Source organism: Cryptomeria japonica, chromosome 3 (assembly GCF_030272615.1).
Source record: "Cryptomeria japonica chromosome 3, Sugi_1.0, whole genome shotgun sequence".
In the NCBI taxonomy this organism is placed as follows: domain Eukaryota; kingdom Viridiplantae; phylum Streptophyta; class Pinopsida; order Cupressales; family Cupressaceae; genus Cryptomeria; species Cryptomeria japonica.
Genome location: NC_081407.1, coordinates 599,624,213 through 599,644,230, shown reverse-complemented (window position 1 = coordinate 599,644,230; position 20,018 = coordinate 599,624,213). Strand labels below are relative to the sequence as shown.

Genomic DNA, 20,018 nt, shown 5'->3' with positions numbered 1-20,018 from the left:
ATAATCAAGATTAAGAGAAAGACATATTTTTAACAATATACTTAAAATTGGTAAAAATTATCAATGTCAAAGATAAATTGTTTGACCAAAAAAAGAAGTCAAACACTAGAGAGATCCCCTTGAACCTAAAAAAATAATAAATGAAACCATATAGCATTTTTGAATAGGAAAGCATCAAGACTCTTAGTTTAAAGATCATTCAATGTCAAGGATTAAAAGACTAAACAAATTGGCATGTCCAATAATAATTAGAACTTATAAAAGAAATATTCAAATTAAGCACAAAAATTATACATTTTATAGAGGAAATGATACCTAGAAACTTATAGGCTTAAAAATTAAGAGTAATGTAGGGATTGACCTCACGATGTGATGGTGAAGTTGTGGCAATGTTAATGTTGACATGAAGGTTCAATCCCCACAGAGGATGGAGAATGACGTATAGGAGGAGGAGGAGGAGGAGGACATGCTTCAATGTCGGGGATGAAGTTCTCCCTTTGTGGCCTCACCTAGAGCAAGGGACAAGCTAAAACTCCTTGCGGTTCATTGATCAAATAAGAAAATGAAGAGCAATGTGGCTTTATCCACTAAGAAAAAATTAATAATTATTAGATTCTATGTCATAATTTTGACCATTTAGGAGAATAATTAAATAATATTTCATAGAGGATAACCATTTACTCATTAAAAATAATAGACCACAAAATTATGAAGGACTAGTAATGTTAGCATGCATAACAATTGTATGTATTTGAACATATAATTGTTTATGGAAATTATTTGATAATGCATTTAGTAAATAAGGCTTGGTCTTGGAGTCACACTTTATGTAGTTTCATACAATATATGTAGAGATGAGATAAGTTATATATGGTTGAATTTTCTATAGTCTAGAATAACTTACATATTGATATATACAAGTGAGTTTACATTCAAAGGTGGTGTATCACCATTATGGTTTTTTTACTATCATGCTTGACTACATTTAAAGGCCTTCTCATTTGTGATACCCTTTCTTGTCAATTACATGATTAAAGGAGCATTTGAACCAATTAATTAATTCCTCATGTTAGTAATCAAGGTTAAGAGTGAGTCAAAAACTTAATAACATGTTTGAAATTAATAGTATTCATTATTTAAAAAATTATTTAATTAACAAAAATGAATTAAATGGCACAAAGATTTATGTGAACATTGAAACAATTAAATAAAACATAAGATCTTTATGAATAGTTAAAAAATCAAGACATTTGGTTCAAAGTTCAATCTAGTTTAAAATTAAAGGATTTAATTAAATAGTCATGTATATCCATTTAAAAATAAAAAGATATATTGAAATCTTAAAAAACTCGAACAAAATGTTCAAGTATTATTATTATTTTTTCTAGATTCAAAGATGTACAAGATTATCATATCTTTGTGATAATATTGACCATATCTTGTTTAAAGTTCAATCAATAGTTTAAGATTAAAAGATTTAATAAAACAATCATGCATATTCATTGATAATAAAAAGATATTTGGAAACCTTAGAAAACTTAAACAAGAGCTATTTATTATTATTATTTCTTTTTAGGTTCAGAGATGTAGAGGATTAACATATCTTTGTGATAATATTGATCATCTAAAAATAATAAACAATATTGTTTAAATGATAAACATTTCCTAAATATTATTTGAAAAAATGAACACAATATTATAAAAGATGACTATAAGTTTTAATATAGATAACAACTATATATATATATATATACTCCACCAAAATCACCCAAATAATAACTATATATTTTTAAATAAATTAAGAAAAATTTACATATTTCTTAAATTAGATTCTTGTAAGAAATCAAATTTTCCATAATTTCATATATTGAATACTTAGTTAGCCAACCTCCTTTCCGTGAACTTTCAAACTCAAAAAAGTAGAAAAAATCACTTTATATCAGAAAATATTACTCATCCTTCCAAATTGTCTCACTTACTGAAAATAAACAAAATACTTTCAATTATCGTATATTTACACACTCTATTCGTAAAGCCAGTACATTTGTATTTTATTATATATGGCTGTAAAAAATTCTAGCATACCATACATTCAGACACATTGATTGTATTTGCAAATTCTGTACCACGCGTTTCACTTTTGATGTCTGTATTTATGTCAGAGATATCTGCTTTCTACTAAACAAAAAACAAAAAAAACAAAAAAAACAAAAAACTTTGTGGAAAGAGAGAATATCTCAAAAGTTGCGAAAGATATGACGAGAAAAAGCAAATGAATGTAAAGTTGAAATAGAATTTGTCGTGGATTGAAATTACTTTATTGGAAGGAAAAAATTGTATTTTCTGTAATGAAGGGATGATTGAAATTGGATAATATTTTATTGGGTATTTGTATTCAGTAAGAAAACATTTTTAAGATGGACAATCTAAATGAATTATTTGAAGAAGCAAGGCTTTACAAAACTTGATTTTTCCATAAAATTCATAATAGAAAAGCCCATGTCAAAAGAAATTGAAAATATCTTAAGAATAGACTCTTGACTCTTGATCCCTTAGACTACTTGATCTTATGAACATCATTATAATTCATTATTTTATTCATTTTGAAATTTGACATTGAAAATATCTTAAGAATAGACTCTTGACTCTTGATCCTTTAGACTACTTGATCTTATGAACATCATTATAATTCATTATTTTATTCATTCTGAAACAAGACTTCACAAAATTGCTGATTTCTTGATAAGATTCATAGTAGAAAAGCCTATATCAAAAGAAACTGAAAATATTTCAAGAATGTGACTTTTGATCTTTTAAATTACTTGATCTTATGAACATCATTAAAATTTATTATTTTATTCAATTTGAAATATTTCTTGAGAGTATGTGAACTGAAAATATTTTAAGAATGAACTTTTGATCTTTATCATTAAAATTTATTATTTTATTCATTCTGAAAGAAGGCTTCATAAAACTACTCATTTCTTGATAGGATTCATAAACTATTTGGTTATGAACATCATTAAATTTCAATTTTTTTTCATTCATTCAGAGGGGAAATACCTGATAAAAATTGCAACGCATCATACATGGTTTATTATTACAATCAAAATAAAACAGATAAGAACTCACTACTCTGTACCTTACATCTAGAGGTGAATCTGTAAGGCTAGAGCCTTACAGAAACAGAGACCCCGGGCTTTCAAAAGCATATAATCCTTAGCTTTATGCAGAGGTCTCTTTAGAATGAGATTCTGATTGAGACTTGTCTTTCTGCTGAGGGGCCTGGTATTTGGCGTAGAGATCCCCTTTGTAAAAATCCCTGGTTCTGACCACAAGAAACCCAGAAATAAGAGCCCCAGACAGAGAGACCAATGTCATTATGATGAATGTTAAACGAAAGCAGCTCACTCCTGTGCAGAGGAGATCATTCCCATGAGGGGCAGGAGCTTGGGCACTACTTCCCTCCGCTATCTTATTTTGTTTGATTGCTTCCACATCATACAAGTATCCAGCAACTCTCACAGACAAAAGGTAAGTACCAAGAGGGCTAGCAGAGCCTACTAAGTTGTAGAGCGTAGAATAATACTTGAGCCCAAAAAGCTCAGAAATCATGGCGAAAATCACAGGCCACTGGGCCCCAAAACTGAAGCCCAGAACAACAGAAGCCACATAGAGAGACCCTGGCAGAGCAAATGCAATGAAGAGATGTCCAATGCAGGCAAGAGACAGAACAAAGGTTAAAATGACAGGGCGGGGCAGACTGAACTTCTGGAGCAAGAGTTCAGAGCAAAAGCCCGAGGTCACCCTGCCCAAGAAGTTCCATATGCTGATGAGTGAAACAAATGTGCTGACATCTACTAGTGAGAAGCCCAAAGCATGACCAATCTGACCCATATTGTCTACTGCCGTCAGGGCTGCCCCTATACCACAGGTGGATGCAATGAACAGAATCCACATATCCAAGCTCACCATGGCCTGTGGTATTGTGAAATCGTCTCCTCTCTTGGGTCTCACGCACCAGAATTCTTTGAGATTTTGGATCACCCTCTTGTGAGAGAAGGCCTGGGCCTTTGGTTTATCAGTGCACACCTCAAGCTTTGATGGTTGATTGTAAACAGCTGGTACATTCTTCTCAATCCGAGGAAAGTTTACCTGGGGAGTTGAGCTAGCGGTGTCCTGTATTTGATGATTTTCACCCTGTTCAGCCTCAGACAGCTCTCTCTCTGCCCCCAATTTACCCTCCTCTGCCTTCAATGATGACTGGTCAGCAGACCCATTAGCACCTGGGTCAATTCCTTTAAGACCCGTGTCAATTCTGTTATGACCCGAATCCCCAGGTGAACTGCCAGTGCAAATGTCCTCCTTATCATTAGCCTGCCCTGCCTCGATAAGCTCAATGGCAGGCGGCTTTAACCCTGCCTGAACTTTATCCCACTCTGCCTTGGCAACCACGCCCAGTGGAAGCACCAAGAAAACCACAACAGATGCGGCTACAAGCTTAAACCCCACTGGAGGGAAGTTGATATGGTTTTGTATAATGATGACAACCATGAGAAACCCAGCCAGAGCCAGGGCAATGAAGAGAAAGTAATAAAATCTATTGAGCTCTTTGAACTCTGGAGTAGGATTCATGGGACGGACTATAAACATCAAAGAGAGGCAGACCAGACAAGGCAGCCAGCCAATGAGCAGGATGAGAGAAGTGGGGTCATTCCCATAGAGGGCATGATATATCTGAGTGAAAATGGCACCACTGAGCCCTGCAAATCCTTTGAGGATACCCAGAACAATCCCTCTGCTTTGGGGGAAATTCTTCACACAAGTGACCAGAGCCCCTGTGTTGGTAAAGGTCTGAGAATTGGACCCAATGGCTATGTAAGTGAACATCTGCCATTTCGCAGGCTTTGCCATGCGGCCAGTGACAGAGAGCCACACTAGAAGAAAGCCCGTTAGGTTCATCACTCCTCCTACAGCCAGCACAAACCAGGCAGGTGTCACCTCATTCAAAAGACCTGAAATGATGCCAAGATTGGCTCCCAGATCCTTGAAAAACCCAAGTGTGTTTAGTGTCTTCTGATCATATTCCAAAGCCGATTTGATTGCAGGAGAGTAGAGCCCAAATATGTATGTTGCTCCAGAGAATGAGATTATCAGAAACGACACATACAGAACAAACCATCTGCTCTTGCTCACCACTTTCCCAAAAACCACAGCCTCTTTCAAACCCATATCGCAGAATCAATTTCTGGGACTTTTGGGGAAAACTGTAGAGTAGATTTTGTATCAACCTTTCTTATAAGCTAGAGAGCTTCAATACTGTGACAGACTTTTACAACTGTCTTAGGATAACTACCCACTTCAGTCCCGATTTGAAAGGAAGACTATGCTCTGCACTGAATACAGCTAGCAATCTGAGTACTTATACTTATCAGATCAGTGCTAAAGTGCTTTTGAACATGTTTTTTTTTATTTTTTCAAGATTCTTCTGTATATACCGTGTGGAAGGTTGGTTGCTCCATATCATCCAATGGTGTACATTGACTGCATATAAATAAATCATACTCATTACTACCCGTTAATTGCACCATCATACAGGACAACTTATCCCTCAACACGTACCTTACTTGCATTGATCTAAAATGCAAACCTAACTATATCATAATGGAAATCCAACCCATTTCAACCAAGGAAAATGATCTTCAATTCTTTAAACAATACCAAATTGTACATAAGGAAAGGGTAGGAGAACGGTACGGGGTATTGTGTAACGGTAAGACATGAAGTTTGGTATTTGAGCTACCGAGTTCAATCATGTGGGGACTGATCTGCTGTGTGCCTTTTTGACCTTTAATCGAATAACAAAGGATCCAATGGCTGTTTGCCCTAACTTTGTACCCTTTACAATTTTCTGGAACAATTTTGGTTAAATCAAGATTCAAGTCCAAAGAAGGATAGATCACTTAGAGAGATGCAAAACTTGCAGGGAATGAAAAATTGGGAAGTTGATGAACTACCAATCCGACCAATATGATCCAACAAATGGTCAATGATTGGATGAGGAGAAGCTAATAATTGAAGGTTGTTGACTCCATTTTATTGAAGGAGTTTAAAGGGGGCTAAAATAAAGTAGTGATAGAAAAAGGATTGGGAGAAAGTCAAATTAAGTAAATGTAAAGGTTGGGAATATTTATGATTGTTATATCAGTTTGAATTTGTAATATGTGTTACATAAGTGTCAAGTAAATCAAATTAATCATTTTATTAATTATATATTTTGTTTGTGCATTGTTTTAAGTTGGTAGATTAAAGTCAAGAAGTTGATTTGCTAGGATGGCTTAGTGTGTTGTGTAGCCACATATTAATGGAGATTGGAGCTTCATGGTCATTCCTATTACAAGTGATGGTCGTCTTAATAGATTGTCAAAATCGAAATGATGGTCATCATAATGTTTGATGGTTATGATAGTTGCAACTGATGTCACATTTGTAACATAAAATAGTGTTTGTCCATTAATGTCTGATAGAACACTTGGGACATTATGCCTCATTGTGGAGGAAAAACTAGTTCCTTGCCTTGACGAACCTTTTTATTAATGTCAAATAGATATAAAACAAGTAGGCAATCATGCCTACTACTTTTGTTATTTCTCCTACAATGAAAAATAACATACAATAATTTCTCCGTTCTCCAAATGTTGACAATTTAAATGCCAATCCTTATTTAGAGATTGCTTATTGTATAATCAAATTATGTTGATCTCTAGACAAAGATTAATAGTTTTTTTATTAGTAGAAGAAAAAAATGCATATAATTTGACTTTTGATTTTGAATGTCTGTACAAGTCATAGTTATAATATAGTCCTTCTCCAATAACAAATATATGTCCTTGTACCTAAATCATATTATTTGTTCCTATTTTGTGCTACATATATTTTCTAGATCTCATCATTACCCATCTAGTTGACCTCAACCATGTTATTAAGATGTACTCAAAGGTCATGGATAAGAGAAGAAGATAATTCTATATGTTTGTAAGAGCACCTTTGAGAGTTATTGTTGTAGGGTTCTCTCTTTTTGTTGTGCACCTAGGGAATTATTAATAGGTTAAACATAAGGTAGTAAGGTAGGTGGAATATAAAAGAATTACAACGTAAAATTTTAACCTAGTCATCTAGTAGATTCTAGAGATGGGACATCTCTAGAGTCACTTTATTGTCTCAAAAACTACAGTTATAATTTGATGTATTCAATTTCACACATAAATTATTAAAAATAAGCACAATCTAAACCTTCTCAATTCATAATTAATGTTGAATAATTATATTCATCATTTGGGATCATATATATGACAAAGCCTTCCATATTTATTATTAATTCTTTCACATGGCATTCACTAGGTTTTATTAATTGGTAAAAAATGAACCAATGAGATGTTAGAATTCAAATAGTTTGAACATATTTTCTAATGTGCATGTTTGTTTGTTTGTTTGTTTTGTTTTTTTGTTTTTTTTTAATATCAAAATTAATTTATCTACATTTTCATGCATTATTTCATCTATTATTCTTCATTATCCATTAAATATTATTATTTATCCATCATTAATTCATTAATATTATTATATATCATTAATAATATCTATATTATCATTTATCCATTAAAAAAAATATTATTATTGTCTCATATTCTATTTATCAATAATATTATTACTTATCCTTTTTCACAAATATATGCATAAGCATTTGCATGACTCATTTATGCTTCCTCCTCTACCCATTTCCATTCACCTCATGCATGTGGGATTAAAACTTTCAAGCCCTATTCTTTATCCCACATTCATCCTACAACATGGATTCACCCAGAGGATAATCATAGCTTCTTGTGCGTGCTTCTAAGAGCCATTTTAGTTACATAAGACCTTGATTTAAGGAGTGCAATGGAGTAGGATTTCATAGCATGCAAGTGTGTTTCACTTTTAAATATTTGTTTTGCATGTGTGTTCTTTGCAGGAATCTTCTCTCATAAGATTTCAGATCAAATTTTATCCACCTTCATTAATTATACCATATTTTAATCAATTTTAAGTTTATTGAAAATGTGAAATAGTATCAAGTGAACCAATGAGATACTAGAATCAAAATAGTTTGACCAAAATTCTTAATGTATTTTTGTCAAATTTCTTTTAAATTATTTTAAAAAATTCATCTAATGGTATTGGACAAAATATAATATTAGTGTGACATAAGCTAAATTATTTATTTTATCATATTTGACTCAATTTTAATATATTGAAAAGGTGAAATAAAAAAATATGAGAAATTGTTATTACAATAATTAGCAATAAAATAATTAAAATTTACATCTTTTAGTTTGAAATATCTTATAAATTAACAATAAAATAATAATATTGAGTAAATGTTAATGAATAATTATATATTTTTATTCTATTTTTAATCGCTCTACTATGGTAACTAATGCATATAATGCATTCGATTTCTTTTATTAGTTTAGTCATTGAAAATATAGAATTAAAAAGAATTGAGGAACAATCCTATAGACTAGATATTTAGTTTTTATTTTAAATAATTGTAGAAGTATCATTTATCTTTCTTTTTATTTGTTAATGTTGGGAATGATCAATAAAAAAATAAAATAAAAAATGGTCTTATCATATGCATTTAATTCACTAAATTAGATTTCAAGTCTATTAACATTTCTAATGACATGAGAACTATAATACACATCATAACATTCATTTTCTATACAACAAGGTAAGTTGTTATGAAAATAAAGTCTGACCTTAATAAAATTAGCTTTAAATTTATATTGTCTCTTAAATGATATTTCTAACATCACTTAATTTACTAGACACAACAAAATTCATTGCATTTGTTAAAATATGATAGGAACATGATGCAATGTATCTCTTGTTAACATTTAGAGCTTTATAAAATATTATTAGAGTGCAAATGAATATTTTTTAATTAATGGGATATACTTAAACTCAAACTTTTTGTGATTTAGGAAAACCAAATTCTAATTTTAGAAGATTGATGTAGTACCCCATTATACAACACCCCTTATGTTTATATGCTTAGAGAAACCTAGAAAAGTCCATCATAATTTTGACCTCTATTTTATCAAGGCACATTCAATTTTTTAAATATAGGTTGTACAAATCCACGTTTGTGTTGGCAACACATTATCTATCACTAAAAAAATGTAAGTGAGATTGTATAAATCTCATAGATTTTAAAACATGGGTACCTTGATGTAACAAATATCACTTTTTCATAACATCCTATATTTATTTAATTGGAATGTAGCTATTTTTTTTTTATATATTAAATATCGAGAGACCAAAATAAGGAGAGTTTATACAAAAATGAGGATGGGAGGCATAGCCTCAGCCATTAACCAGTGGGATTATCCGACTAAACAAAGATAACCTCCTACAAAAAAAAAGAGTTACGAGAGAGAGAGAGAGTATATACAGTGAACCATATACATCAACTAGAGGCTATTGGACACCTATTGCAGAATCTTGTCCTAGTTTTCCATCCATGTTGTCCATCCTTGTGGCCCTTCCATCCACACCACCTTCTTCTGCTCCAGGACCTAGGTAAACATTTCGAGCTTATCAAAGTAGGGACCTTTATTGTCCCTGAGTTCCTTGATCAGTTTCTTTAGAGCCTCATCGAATGCAGTCTGGTTTTCCACAATTCTAGCCCATTCAAAGCCATCCTTCATCTCATATATGAACATGGTTGCCCAACCATCCTTGAGGAAATGCAACAACTTCTCCCTCTCAACATTCATCAAAAAACATACCTGCACAACAATTTTATAACCTGTGAGTTTCTTAAAAAACCCAGTAAGAGTCCTATCAATACCTTGGAATTTTTCCTCATTTCTAAGCTTCCAAATAAACCAAAGTATGAAAGAAGAGAGAATTTGCCAAAATAGGTTAGCATCCTTCTTGAGGCCATCAATGAATCCAACAATAATATCAAGAGTACAAACATGTTCAGTAATGGAAATTCCAAACATCAGCCAGACCTCTCTGGCAAAAATGTAGTCAAAAAAGATGTGTTGCATAGTCTTAGGCTTCCTACATATAGAGCATAGGTCGAAGGCACCAATGTTATTCCTAATAGGCAGTCTATCCAACATTAGTTGCCACCTGAAGCATTTGATTTTAGGGGGGATGGGGGACTTCCATAGTTTCTCAAATGTTTTCTGCCAAGTAGATGTATTAAGGTCAACATACTAGAGGGAGTTAATATGATCGATCACCGTGGTATCATGAGTGAGGAGTTTGTAGATAGACTTGGCTTTGACCTTGGAGAGGAGGGAGCCATCCTTCCATCGGAATGAGAGGTATCTGTGAGCATCTACATCAGTGTTCCTAGGAAGATCTAGACAAGAACAAGCATTTGTAATCATATTGTAGGTTCTCTTATGCGAGGCAGGGAAGCCAAACTTATTGCTAAGGTCCTCCTAGCTGATGAGATTATCATGTTCCAAGATGTCCATGAGGTATTTAATGCCTTTATTATACCAATTCCTAGCAGAGCAACCTTGGGTTAAAGTGGGGGGTTTAGAGTTATGGTAGAGATTCCACCATATTGACCTTTCCCCATGCAGAGTATTATTACAGTCAATATTAGAGTTGGTAATAAGTTTACACACATGCTCCCAGGCTTTCTAGATGGATTTAAACACCCAAGTGCCTTGAACAGACACAGAGAATCCACCTACTATCAGATCACTAAAGGGGAGGGCTTTCTAAGATTTGGCAGACTTGGGGATGCCATTTTGTATGTTATTTCTGACAAGGATCTTCCAGGGTTCTTGTCCTTCCAGGGCATGAATTATCCACTTGGCAGCCAAGGAAACTCCTTGCGTTCTGAGATCCTTAAGTCCCAGCCCACCAAGTTTCTTATCTATGTGGCACCAGAGCCATTTGACCGTGTGGGCCTTTCTTTTACCCTTATCATCAGACCAAAGGAAGTGCCTAATAGATTTTTGGATCTCATAAACTTGGTAGAAACTGAACATCCAGATAGAGGAGTAATACAAACTATAGGAGGAGAGGCAGACTTGGATCCTACCAGCCAGGGATAGAATCCTAATGTCCCATTTATTAAGTTTTTGTCAATCTTTTCTTTGACCCAAATCCACATATCCTTGAGAGAGGGAGAGATAGAAAAAGGGATACCAAGGTACCTGACTATTTTATTGGGTCCTCCCCATGAATATCCAACCTGTTGAAGCCAGTCCGGGGGTTCCTCATTCCACCCAAGCAGGATAGACTTGGAATTGGAGATACGAGCACCAGAGGCTCTGCCAAAGGTTGCAAGCTTTTGATTGAGGGAGTCAATGTTATGCCTAGAGAGCTCTAGGAAGAGCGCAGTGTCATCAGCAAATTGTATGTTGAGCAATTCAGAGTCATCTAGCATCTTAATGCCATGAACTTTAGGGGATAGGGTATCATCTCTTAGGAGGTAAAAGAGGGCGTCTAAGGCAATGACAAATAGAGAAGGGGTGAGGGGGTAGCCCTGTCTTAATGGATCTAGAAAGAGGAATAGACTGGGAAAGTGATCCATTAACTTCAACCAGGGCAGAAGCATCTTTGAGGAGAATTTTGACATATTTACAGAACTCGCTAGGGAAACCAAAGGCTTTGAGCATCATGAGGATGAAGTCCCATTCCACCCTATCATAGGCCTTCTCAAAGTCTACAAGGAACATGGTAGTATCTTGATTTGAAGTTTTGGCCCATTCCATAGATTCCTAGCTAGTGACAAGGTTCTCCAAGATATACCTTCCTTTAATGAATCCTGTTTGGGTAGAGCAGATGAACTTGGGAAGGATCTTCTCAAGGCGAGAGGCTACGGCTTTGGCTAGGATTTTATAAGAAACGTTGAAGAGAGGAATGTAGCTATTGATATTTATTTTTCCAATATATGAGATACCATGATCATATATAATTTATATGTGTATATGGTGAAAATGGATAACAATAATAACAATATTGAAAGGCTAAATGAATTCAACCACAAAACCCTAGTCTAACAACAACAAAGATCCACCATAACATATGAAGATTACCTAAGACAATGCAAATCAAATGAAATCACAAAGATTATACCATCACATGTCCAATAGGGTTTGGATCTCCATTCTTCCTATCTCCATTGATCTTGCTTGATATATTTGCTCTCAGAATTTATATGCACAAGAGCTCAACAAAGAACGGAATGTGGTTGCAAGTAGGATCGTAGTGTAGTCAATTGATCCAGTGGTTAGGATGCATCATTAGGGTGATTCAGGTTTGATAATGAAGGAAGCATCTCCTTATATAGAAGACACAATATGAAATGGAGGGATAAGATTGAGAGGTGTAAAAGGAGGTCGGCTATGATTAGAGGGTAGGTAAAAGAAATAATAAAATAATGAAAGGGGTAGGTAGTGTAGGAATTAAGAGATGGATGACATGTGTCATAAGTAGAAAAGGTTAATGAATTAATTAAATAACTAAATATTTATTTAATTAATAGAAGAAGTGGGATAATTTAAATAAATAAGAATATTTATTTAATTTAGGAAAAGGATAATTTAAATAAATAAATGTATTTATTTAAATGAGAAATAAGGCTAGAAGAGGATAAATGAATTAATTAAATAAATAAAGATTTATTTAATTAATAGAAGAATTAAGCTTAGATAATTAAATAAATAAAATATTTATTTAATTAGACATGACAATTTTGGGTGTGTACATTTTGCCCCTCTTTGAGACAATGCGGCTTGTCGCGTTGTTTCAAAGAAGATAAGATGAACTGATACAGAGTTGCCCCAGGATGGGAATGATATGCCCCCTCGAGAGATTGGATGAAAATGTCTGAAAAGATCGCAGACAATCTCTCGATAAGAAAGAAAAGCTAGAATGGACTGACTGGATAAAGTGACAAAGTCATGGGATAATGAAGACTGACTCGGGAAACGAAGGCGAGGGCTAGGGTAGGCTATAAGATAGACCACGGGGGAAAATATATCCTCATTGTCATCTACACATCCACAAGAGCATATTGCAGAGCGAGAATAGAGCAGGAGCAGTCAGCAGCGATGGCCTTCATTCACAGATTCGATCACGTTCGTCGATTCCAGAGGCCAGTAGAGGCAGGAGAGCTGGTAAGTACCACCAAACCTCCTCGTACTTCGACGCATTTAATTTTTTCATTAATGCATGCTAGATAGGGTAATAAATGCACTTAGACTAGGGTCCAAAAAGGTGTCAAAAAACGTCCAGGTGCATCTGCGTTGGTGCCAGGCGCGTCTGTGCTCGCGAGGCACGTCTACGTCTGAACCTGCGTCTGTGTCAATTGTGGCCGCGTCTGTGATGTTCAGGCGCATTTGTGCCAAGAAGGCATGTCTGTGTCGCCCAGGCGCGTCTGTGCAGAGCATAGGCACGTCTGTGTCAATCAGGTGCATCTGTGTTTTTCAAGCACGTCTGTGCAGTCTTTGAGCGCGTTTATGTCAGGTAAGCACGTTTGCATTTGAAAAAGTGTGAAGTTGCATCTTCTAGGTCAAATCGGTAGTTCTGTGATGAACATACGCTGTCGATTGGATAAGCTGCTGAGAGGATACACTCAAGCAGGTCCTCTAGGAAGACTAGGATAGATCAAGGCACTTTGTGATGAACAGTGAGTACCAAGATAGAGTACTTTGTGATGAACAGGGAGTACTAAAATATAAGCAGCACTTTGTGATGAACAGTGAGTGCGAATGTGAGTAACACTTTGTGATGAATAGTGAGTGTCACACATGTAGTACTTTATGATGAATAGGGAGTACCACTAGGATAAATAGCAACACTTTGTGATGAACAATGAGTGTCACTAGGATAGAAGCAACACTTTGTGATGAACAGTGAGTGTCACTAAGATAGATAGCCATATGCATTTAGATAACAAGTAGCATTTTGTGATAAACAGTGAATGCCACTATGACTGACATGATTTGATTTGCTTGACTGCAGGAGTATTTGTCGATGCTGGAGTCATGGGAGAGATTCCTGTCGACTCAAAGGTTGCGATCTGAGTTGTCTTTCGAGGACAGAGTTGCCATCGAGGAGATGGGATTGAGACATGTGCTATATGTGCCCGAGTTTCAAGAAAACATGGGTTTGCTGACTGCATTAGCTGAGAGATGGCACTCTGAGACGTGCACGTTCCATTTGCCGATGGGTGAGATGACAGTCACCCTGGAGGATGTATACAGGATTCTGCGGATACCGATCGATGGGGAGTTGATCCTATATGATCAAGATGGAGACAAAGAGGCCTTGAGACGGGTGTTCCAAGACCCTGGATTGGAGATGAGGGCAGGACATGTGGTATGGGATACCATGACAGCCACAGGATTGGCATTGTCGACAGTGATAGGAGGAGCTATTAGTGGGTTCCTGTGTCCGGACAGGGCGACACGGGGGTTGGTTGTGGGCTGGGGAGGAGCACTGGAGACATTGGTGACGCAGCACACCAGATATGCCTGGGAACCATGTGTGCTGGCCCATTTGTATTATGAGCTTCATCAGTTTGTGTACCATGGATCTGTAGGATTGGGCTGCGGAGTGACATTGTTGCAGGTATGGGCCTATGAGCATTTGCTCGTTACCCGACTGATACACTTCAAGGGCAGGGGGCATGGACGCAGTTTTGTTCATCTGTATGATATGATCACATCACAGCCACAGATTGGTAGGTTGGAGCACTAGCGGCGAGCGATGGACGATATTGATGTGGTCATATGGAGACCATACCTGGGCTGCGAGCAGTGGGAGGATGATGCAGTTGAGCTGCCTTACACCTTCCAAAGCAGGTACTTGATTAGGCGGACGCCCTATGTGCTAGAGAGACAGCTTGTGGACAGGGTTGGCCGACAGTTTGGCCGAATTCAGAGGATGCCCCGGGGCTCAGGCATGTATGCCCGTACAGTTAGAGATCAGGCACAGTTTGGGCCTTTGCTGTCATATGATCAGGCAGTGACACAACTGGTAGAGATGATGCCCCTGCCCTGGGACATGTGGCCAGAGATCGAGGACGCTGGCATGGATGCCGAGTACACAGTTTACTGGGCAGAGCATCCCTTCCCACGCTTGACAGATCCGGGAGAGGCATTGGATGGAGATGGTGGTGGTGATGATGAGGATGGTGGAGGTGATGGGGGCAAAGGCCAACGGAGGAGGAGGGGAGTAGTTGGAGAGAGGCAGGTTGCACCTCGGAGGGAGGGTGGAGAGGAGAGGCAGGCTTGGGTGGTGAGGGGTCGCGGTGGATTGCCGCTACAGGTGCCAGCAGCACAGGGTCCCAGGTAGGTACAGATACAGGGACAGGGATAGAGACAGGTACCAATACAGGCACCAATATAGGTACAGGTATAGGCACAGGGGCAGGCACCCGTATAGGGGGAGCCACAGGCAGAGGCAGAGGGGGCTGACCCAGTGGAGGATGAGCTTCTAGAGCTGAGGGAGATTTGCCAGGGCCAAGCAGATGAGATCCAGGAGCTGGAGAGGGAGAGGGATCGGCTCAGGGGGAGGCTCAGAGATACTAAGCAGGAGTGAGATCAGGCTATTCAGTGCTATACAGAGGCTGAGATAGCACTTAGGGCCGAGAGACAGGCAGTAGAGGATACAGGGGCAGGATATGCTTATGTCTTGCGGGTAGGGGAGGAGATTGCCTACTGGAGAGACCTTTACTATGGTGCAGTGCCAGCATATCAGCAGGCGAGGAGCTTCCATAGACCATCACATACAGCGATAGCTACGGGAGGGAGCCGGAGGAGACAGGCATCGAGTGGTGGGGTTATGGGTCCTCCACCACCACCAGATAGAGGAGACAGGAGGGATGATCCTGGGGCGGGTCCTTCAGGGGCTCAGATTCCGTCGAGGCCAGGCGGCTCTGAGGGAGGGAGTTCATCATAGCCGTAGAGGGCTCCCTTTGTATTAGTTTTGTACCATTTTTGTATTGTAGACACCTACAGGTGCTTTTGTAGCCATATGATTTTGACATCATTGTATCATGACACTTTATTTATATATATGAGATGATTCATTTTTGCGGCAGCTATATGCATGTGTACCTATGTGATGAGATGTTCTTATGTGATGTATGTTTTATGCTATGGATGCAAATATGTATATGATGCAATGCCATATTTTTGTTCTTTTATGTTTTTAATGTGTATGCATGATGCAAATGTGAATGTATAAAATGCAGATGAATATAATAATGCAAATGATTATTTATAAAATGAGAATGTAAAATGTTCTAACATGTGTTGTGTGCAGGATGTGATGCAATTGTGATATCTATATGTATGTATGAAATGCTTATATGTGGTAATGCAGGTGCAACTACATGAAATGCAAATGTTTTTGGTGTGTCATTATACTCAGTCATGTGATAGCAGGCTACATGGGCTCAAGAAGGATGATGGAAGTCAATCAAGAAAGGGGGATGGAAGATAGAAGATATGAAAGTGAAAGAGCTTCTTGTGCGTTATCATCATTGAGCTTTATTATGGCAAGATAGGTTATGACAATCGAGGCATATGTTCGACCTAGAAAGTCATTGTACCTGTTTGCATGGAGATAAGACAGTCACAAACAAGGAATGCCCCAGTTCACACTAGACTCACAGTGTCCTCATATCCTTGGACAAGTCATAGCATTACTAAGAGACAATCTACAGATAACAAATACAAATAGGTGACGATACCCCATCCTCGCCTTTCTAGTCAAAGACATCCTGGAGATAGAATCTCTAGTCAAAGACATCCCGGAAAAGCTAAAAGACATGTCACCAAAAAATAAAATCAAAAGAAAACTAAGACTCGACACCAACATCCACTATAGTCCCCAAATTTAGTGTCTCTTGCCACTTGTATAAGTCTTATTTGATTGTGGTCACAATGTTTATTTTCACAAAAAGGATAGATAGCACTGAACCATATGTTGTCTAAGTCTGCTGAAAGATTTGATTTGTTGAAGCCCATTGTTGCTATTGTGTCTCATCTGAAACTGACTGAATCCATGAAACTGATACTTTATTGCAAAGAAGACGGAACTTTATTGTGGATTGGCGATGCAGATGCTGCTTTATTGTGAATTCTGCACGGCTAGACTGAAGGAAGCTGGAAGAAACTATACTCCTCGAACATGTGATGTTCTCAGTTCCACACCCATCACTAGACATAGGATTTGCCTTAGCCATAGATAGGATCTGATTTATTATGGATGGAAAGGGAGGTTTATTATGAATGGCTAACCAATCTTGGGTAGATCAATAACAAGCCATGATGGGAATGTGTAAGTTTATTATGAATGAATAGGTTGTGAATGTGTGCAAAGTGAAGTGATGAAAGAGAATCCTGAAGGAGGGAGGAGCAATGTCTCTACACATGGCGCTGGTGACCTAGTTTTCACCATGGTACTTGCCCAGGATGCCACCGAAGTGGTTTTCACCATTGGATGAAATTATTTCTCTTTAATTTTTTTGATTTTTCAATGTTTTTTGTGTCACAAGGCGCCTGTTTGCCAGGTTTTCACCAAGTAACAATTTTTACGTTTTATAATTTTTTTTGTATTTTTGAAATTTTTTATTTTTTTTGTATTTTTTGAATTAGGATATTCCGAAGAGCTATGTGTAGAACATGCAAAGGTGCATGTTGTTGATAGGATCCTCCAAAGGTTCACCTTCTGTAGTTGAGAGCTGATATGCACCAGATCCATATGCTGCTGTAATAATGTAGGGACCAAGCTAGTTTAGTTTGAACTTGCCCTTCTTCTCTCTTTCTTGTTGATTTTTAGGATTTTCTCTGAGAACTAAGTCACCTACCTCAAATGTGTGAGGCTTGACCTTGTGATTGTAGCTGCGACTCATTTGTTGTTGGTAAGCCTTGAGATGATTAAAAGCAGTTTGTCTTCATTCATCCAATAGTTCCAGCTCTTGTAAGCGAGAGACCCTATAGTCTTCATCACTGATGATGTTTTGCAAAGAAACCCTTAAAGAGGGTAGCTCGACCTCAATAGGCAAGATAGCTTCAGTGCCAAAGACAAGTGAATAGGGTGTAGCTCCTGTAGGTGTGCGGACACTTGTGCGGTAGGCCCAAAGTGCAGGATTGAGTTGGATATGCCAATTACGACCAGCATTGTCGATTGTCTTCTTTAGGATTTTAAGGATTGTTTTGTTAGACGCCTCAGCTTGGCCATTACCTTGGGGGTAATATGGTATGGAGAAATAATGGGAGATATGGAAGTGATCACAGAGTTCACGAACATCCTGATTTTTGAAGGGACACCCGTTATTAGTGATAATGGAAACAGGAATACCGTATCGGCAAATGATATTGTTAAGGATGAATGTAGCAATCTGTTTTCCAGTGATTTGTGTGAGAGGCATGGCTTCAATCCATTTTGTAAAATACTTTGTGGTAGTGATAATGAATTTATGACCATTAGAAGAAGGAGGGTGAATCTTGCCTATGAGATCGAGTCCCCATTGACAAAAGGGCCAAGGAGACGCAAGTGGTTGAAGTTCTTGTGTTGGCGCATGTATGAGGTCTCCATGAATTTGGCATTGTTTACATTTCTTGACAAACTGATATGAGTCTTTCTCCATATTGGGCCAGTAATATCCAGTCCTGATGAGTTTCTTGGCCAAGGTAGGACCACTAGCATGTGGACCACATATCCCTTCATGCACTTCCCGTAATGCAATCTGAGCTTCGTCGCTTTCTAAACATCTAAGAAGAGTGCCATCTAGACCTTGCTGGTATAGGATATCAGCTAAAATGACATATCGAGAGGATTGGCGAATGAAAGTGCGATGTTAGTTATTTGATAGATCAGGAGGTAAAGTATCGTCATGAAGGTATGTGAAAATGGAACCATATAACTGGGATTCGGGACCGACAACGCATATCCTCTCAATAGGCATGATCTCATATGAAGGGACCAAAAGGTTATCCACCAAGAACTCATAGCGGGTCTCATTTGGATGTAGATCGATCAATGAAGCAATTGTAGCCATGGCATCTGGGGTGCGATTCTGCTCTCTTGGTATCTGCTCAAAGTCTATCTTTGTAAAGTGTTGTTTCAGGTCATCCACCATTTGTTTGTAAGGCATTAACTTTTCATATTTTGTTTGGTAATCATCAGTTGCTTGATGGATGACAAGTTGGGAGTCCCCAAGAATGCGAAGTTCCTGGATCTTCCATTGAACTGCAATTCATAATCCTTTTGTTAATGCCTCATATTCCGCTATATTATTAGTGCAAGGAAATGATAAGCGGTATGATTTTGGTATAGAATCCCCTCGAGGAGTTATAAAGAGGATGCCAGCTCCTACCCCATGCTGTGTGTATGAGCCATCGAAGTACAGTTGCCATGGCTTTGCATGTGACATTGTTAAAATGGATTCATCTGGAAATTTTGAATTTAGAGGAACATCATCTATCATGGGAGCATCTGCTAATTGATCTGCGATGGCTTGTCCTTTTATTTCTTTTCTGTCCACATACTCGATGTCGAATTCACTCAGTATCATTACCCATTTGGCTAGTCGCCCAGTAAGTGTCACTTTATTGAGAAGGTATTTCAATGGGTCTATCCTTGCAACTAACTTAGTCTTATGAGTGAGCATGTAATGTCGTAATTTCTGCAAAGCAAAGACCACGGCGAGACATGCACGCTCAATTGGTGTGTAGTTTAGCTCATATCCCACCAATGTGCGACTGATATAGTATACTGCTTTTTCCTTGCCCTCAGTAATTTGTTGTGCTAAGAGTGCCCCCAGTGTTGTTGGAGTAGCTAATATGTATAGTAATAGAGGCTGATCTGGAACTGGTGGCATCAGAACTGGCAGATTTAGAAGATAATCTTTGAGCGTCTGGAAAGCCTGTTGACAGTTATCATCCCATTTGAATTTGATGTTTTTATGTAGCAGGTGCTGA

General features: G+C 37.5%; 1 protein-coding gene across 1 annotated transcript; it reads right to left on the bottom strand.

Moving 5' to 3' along the window:
- Positions 1-3,067: 3,067 nt before the first annotated feature.
- On the bottom strand, positions 3,068-5,517 carry LOC131070368 (uncharacterized). The gene has a single exon (XM_058005870.1). The coding sequence runs from the start codon at positions 5,230-5,232 to the stop codon at positions 3,226-3,228; it is 2,007 nt and encodes a 668-aa protein (XP_057861853.1). The 5' UTR covers positions 5,233-5,517; the 3' UTR covers positions 3,068-3,225.
- Between the last annotated feature and the right edge of the window lie 14,501 nt (positions 5,518-20,018).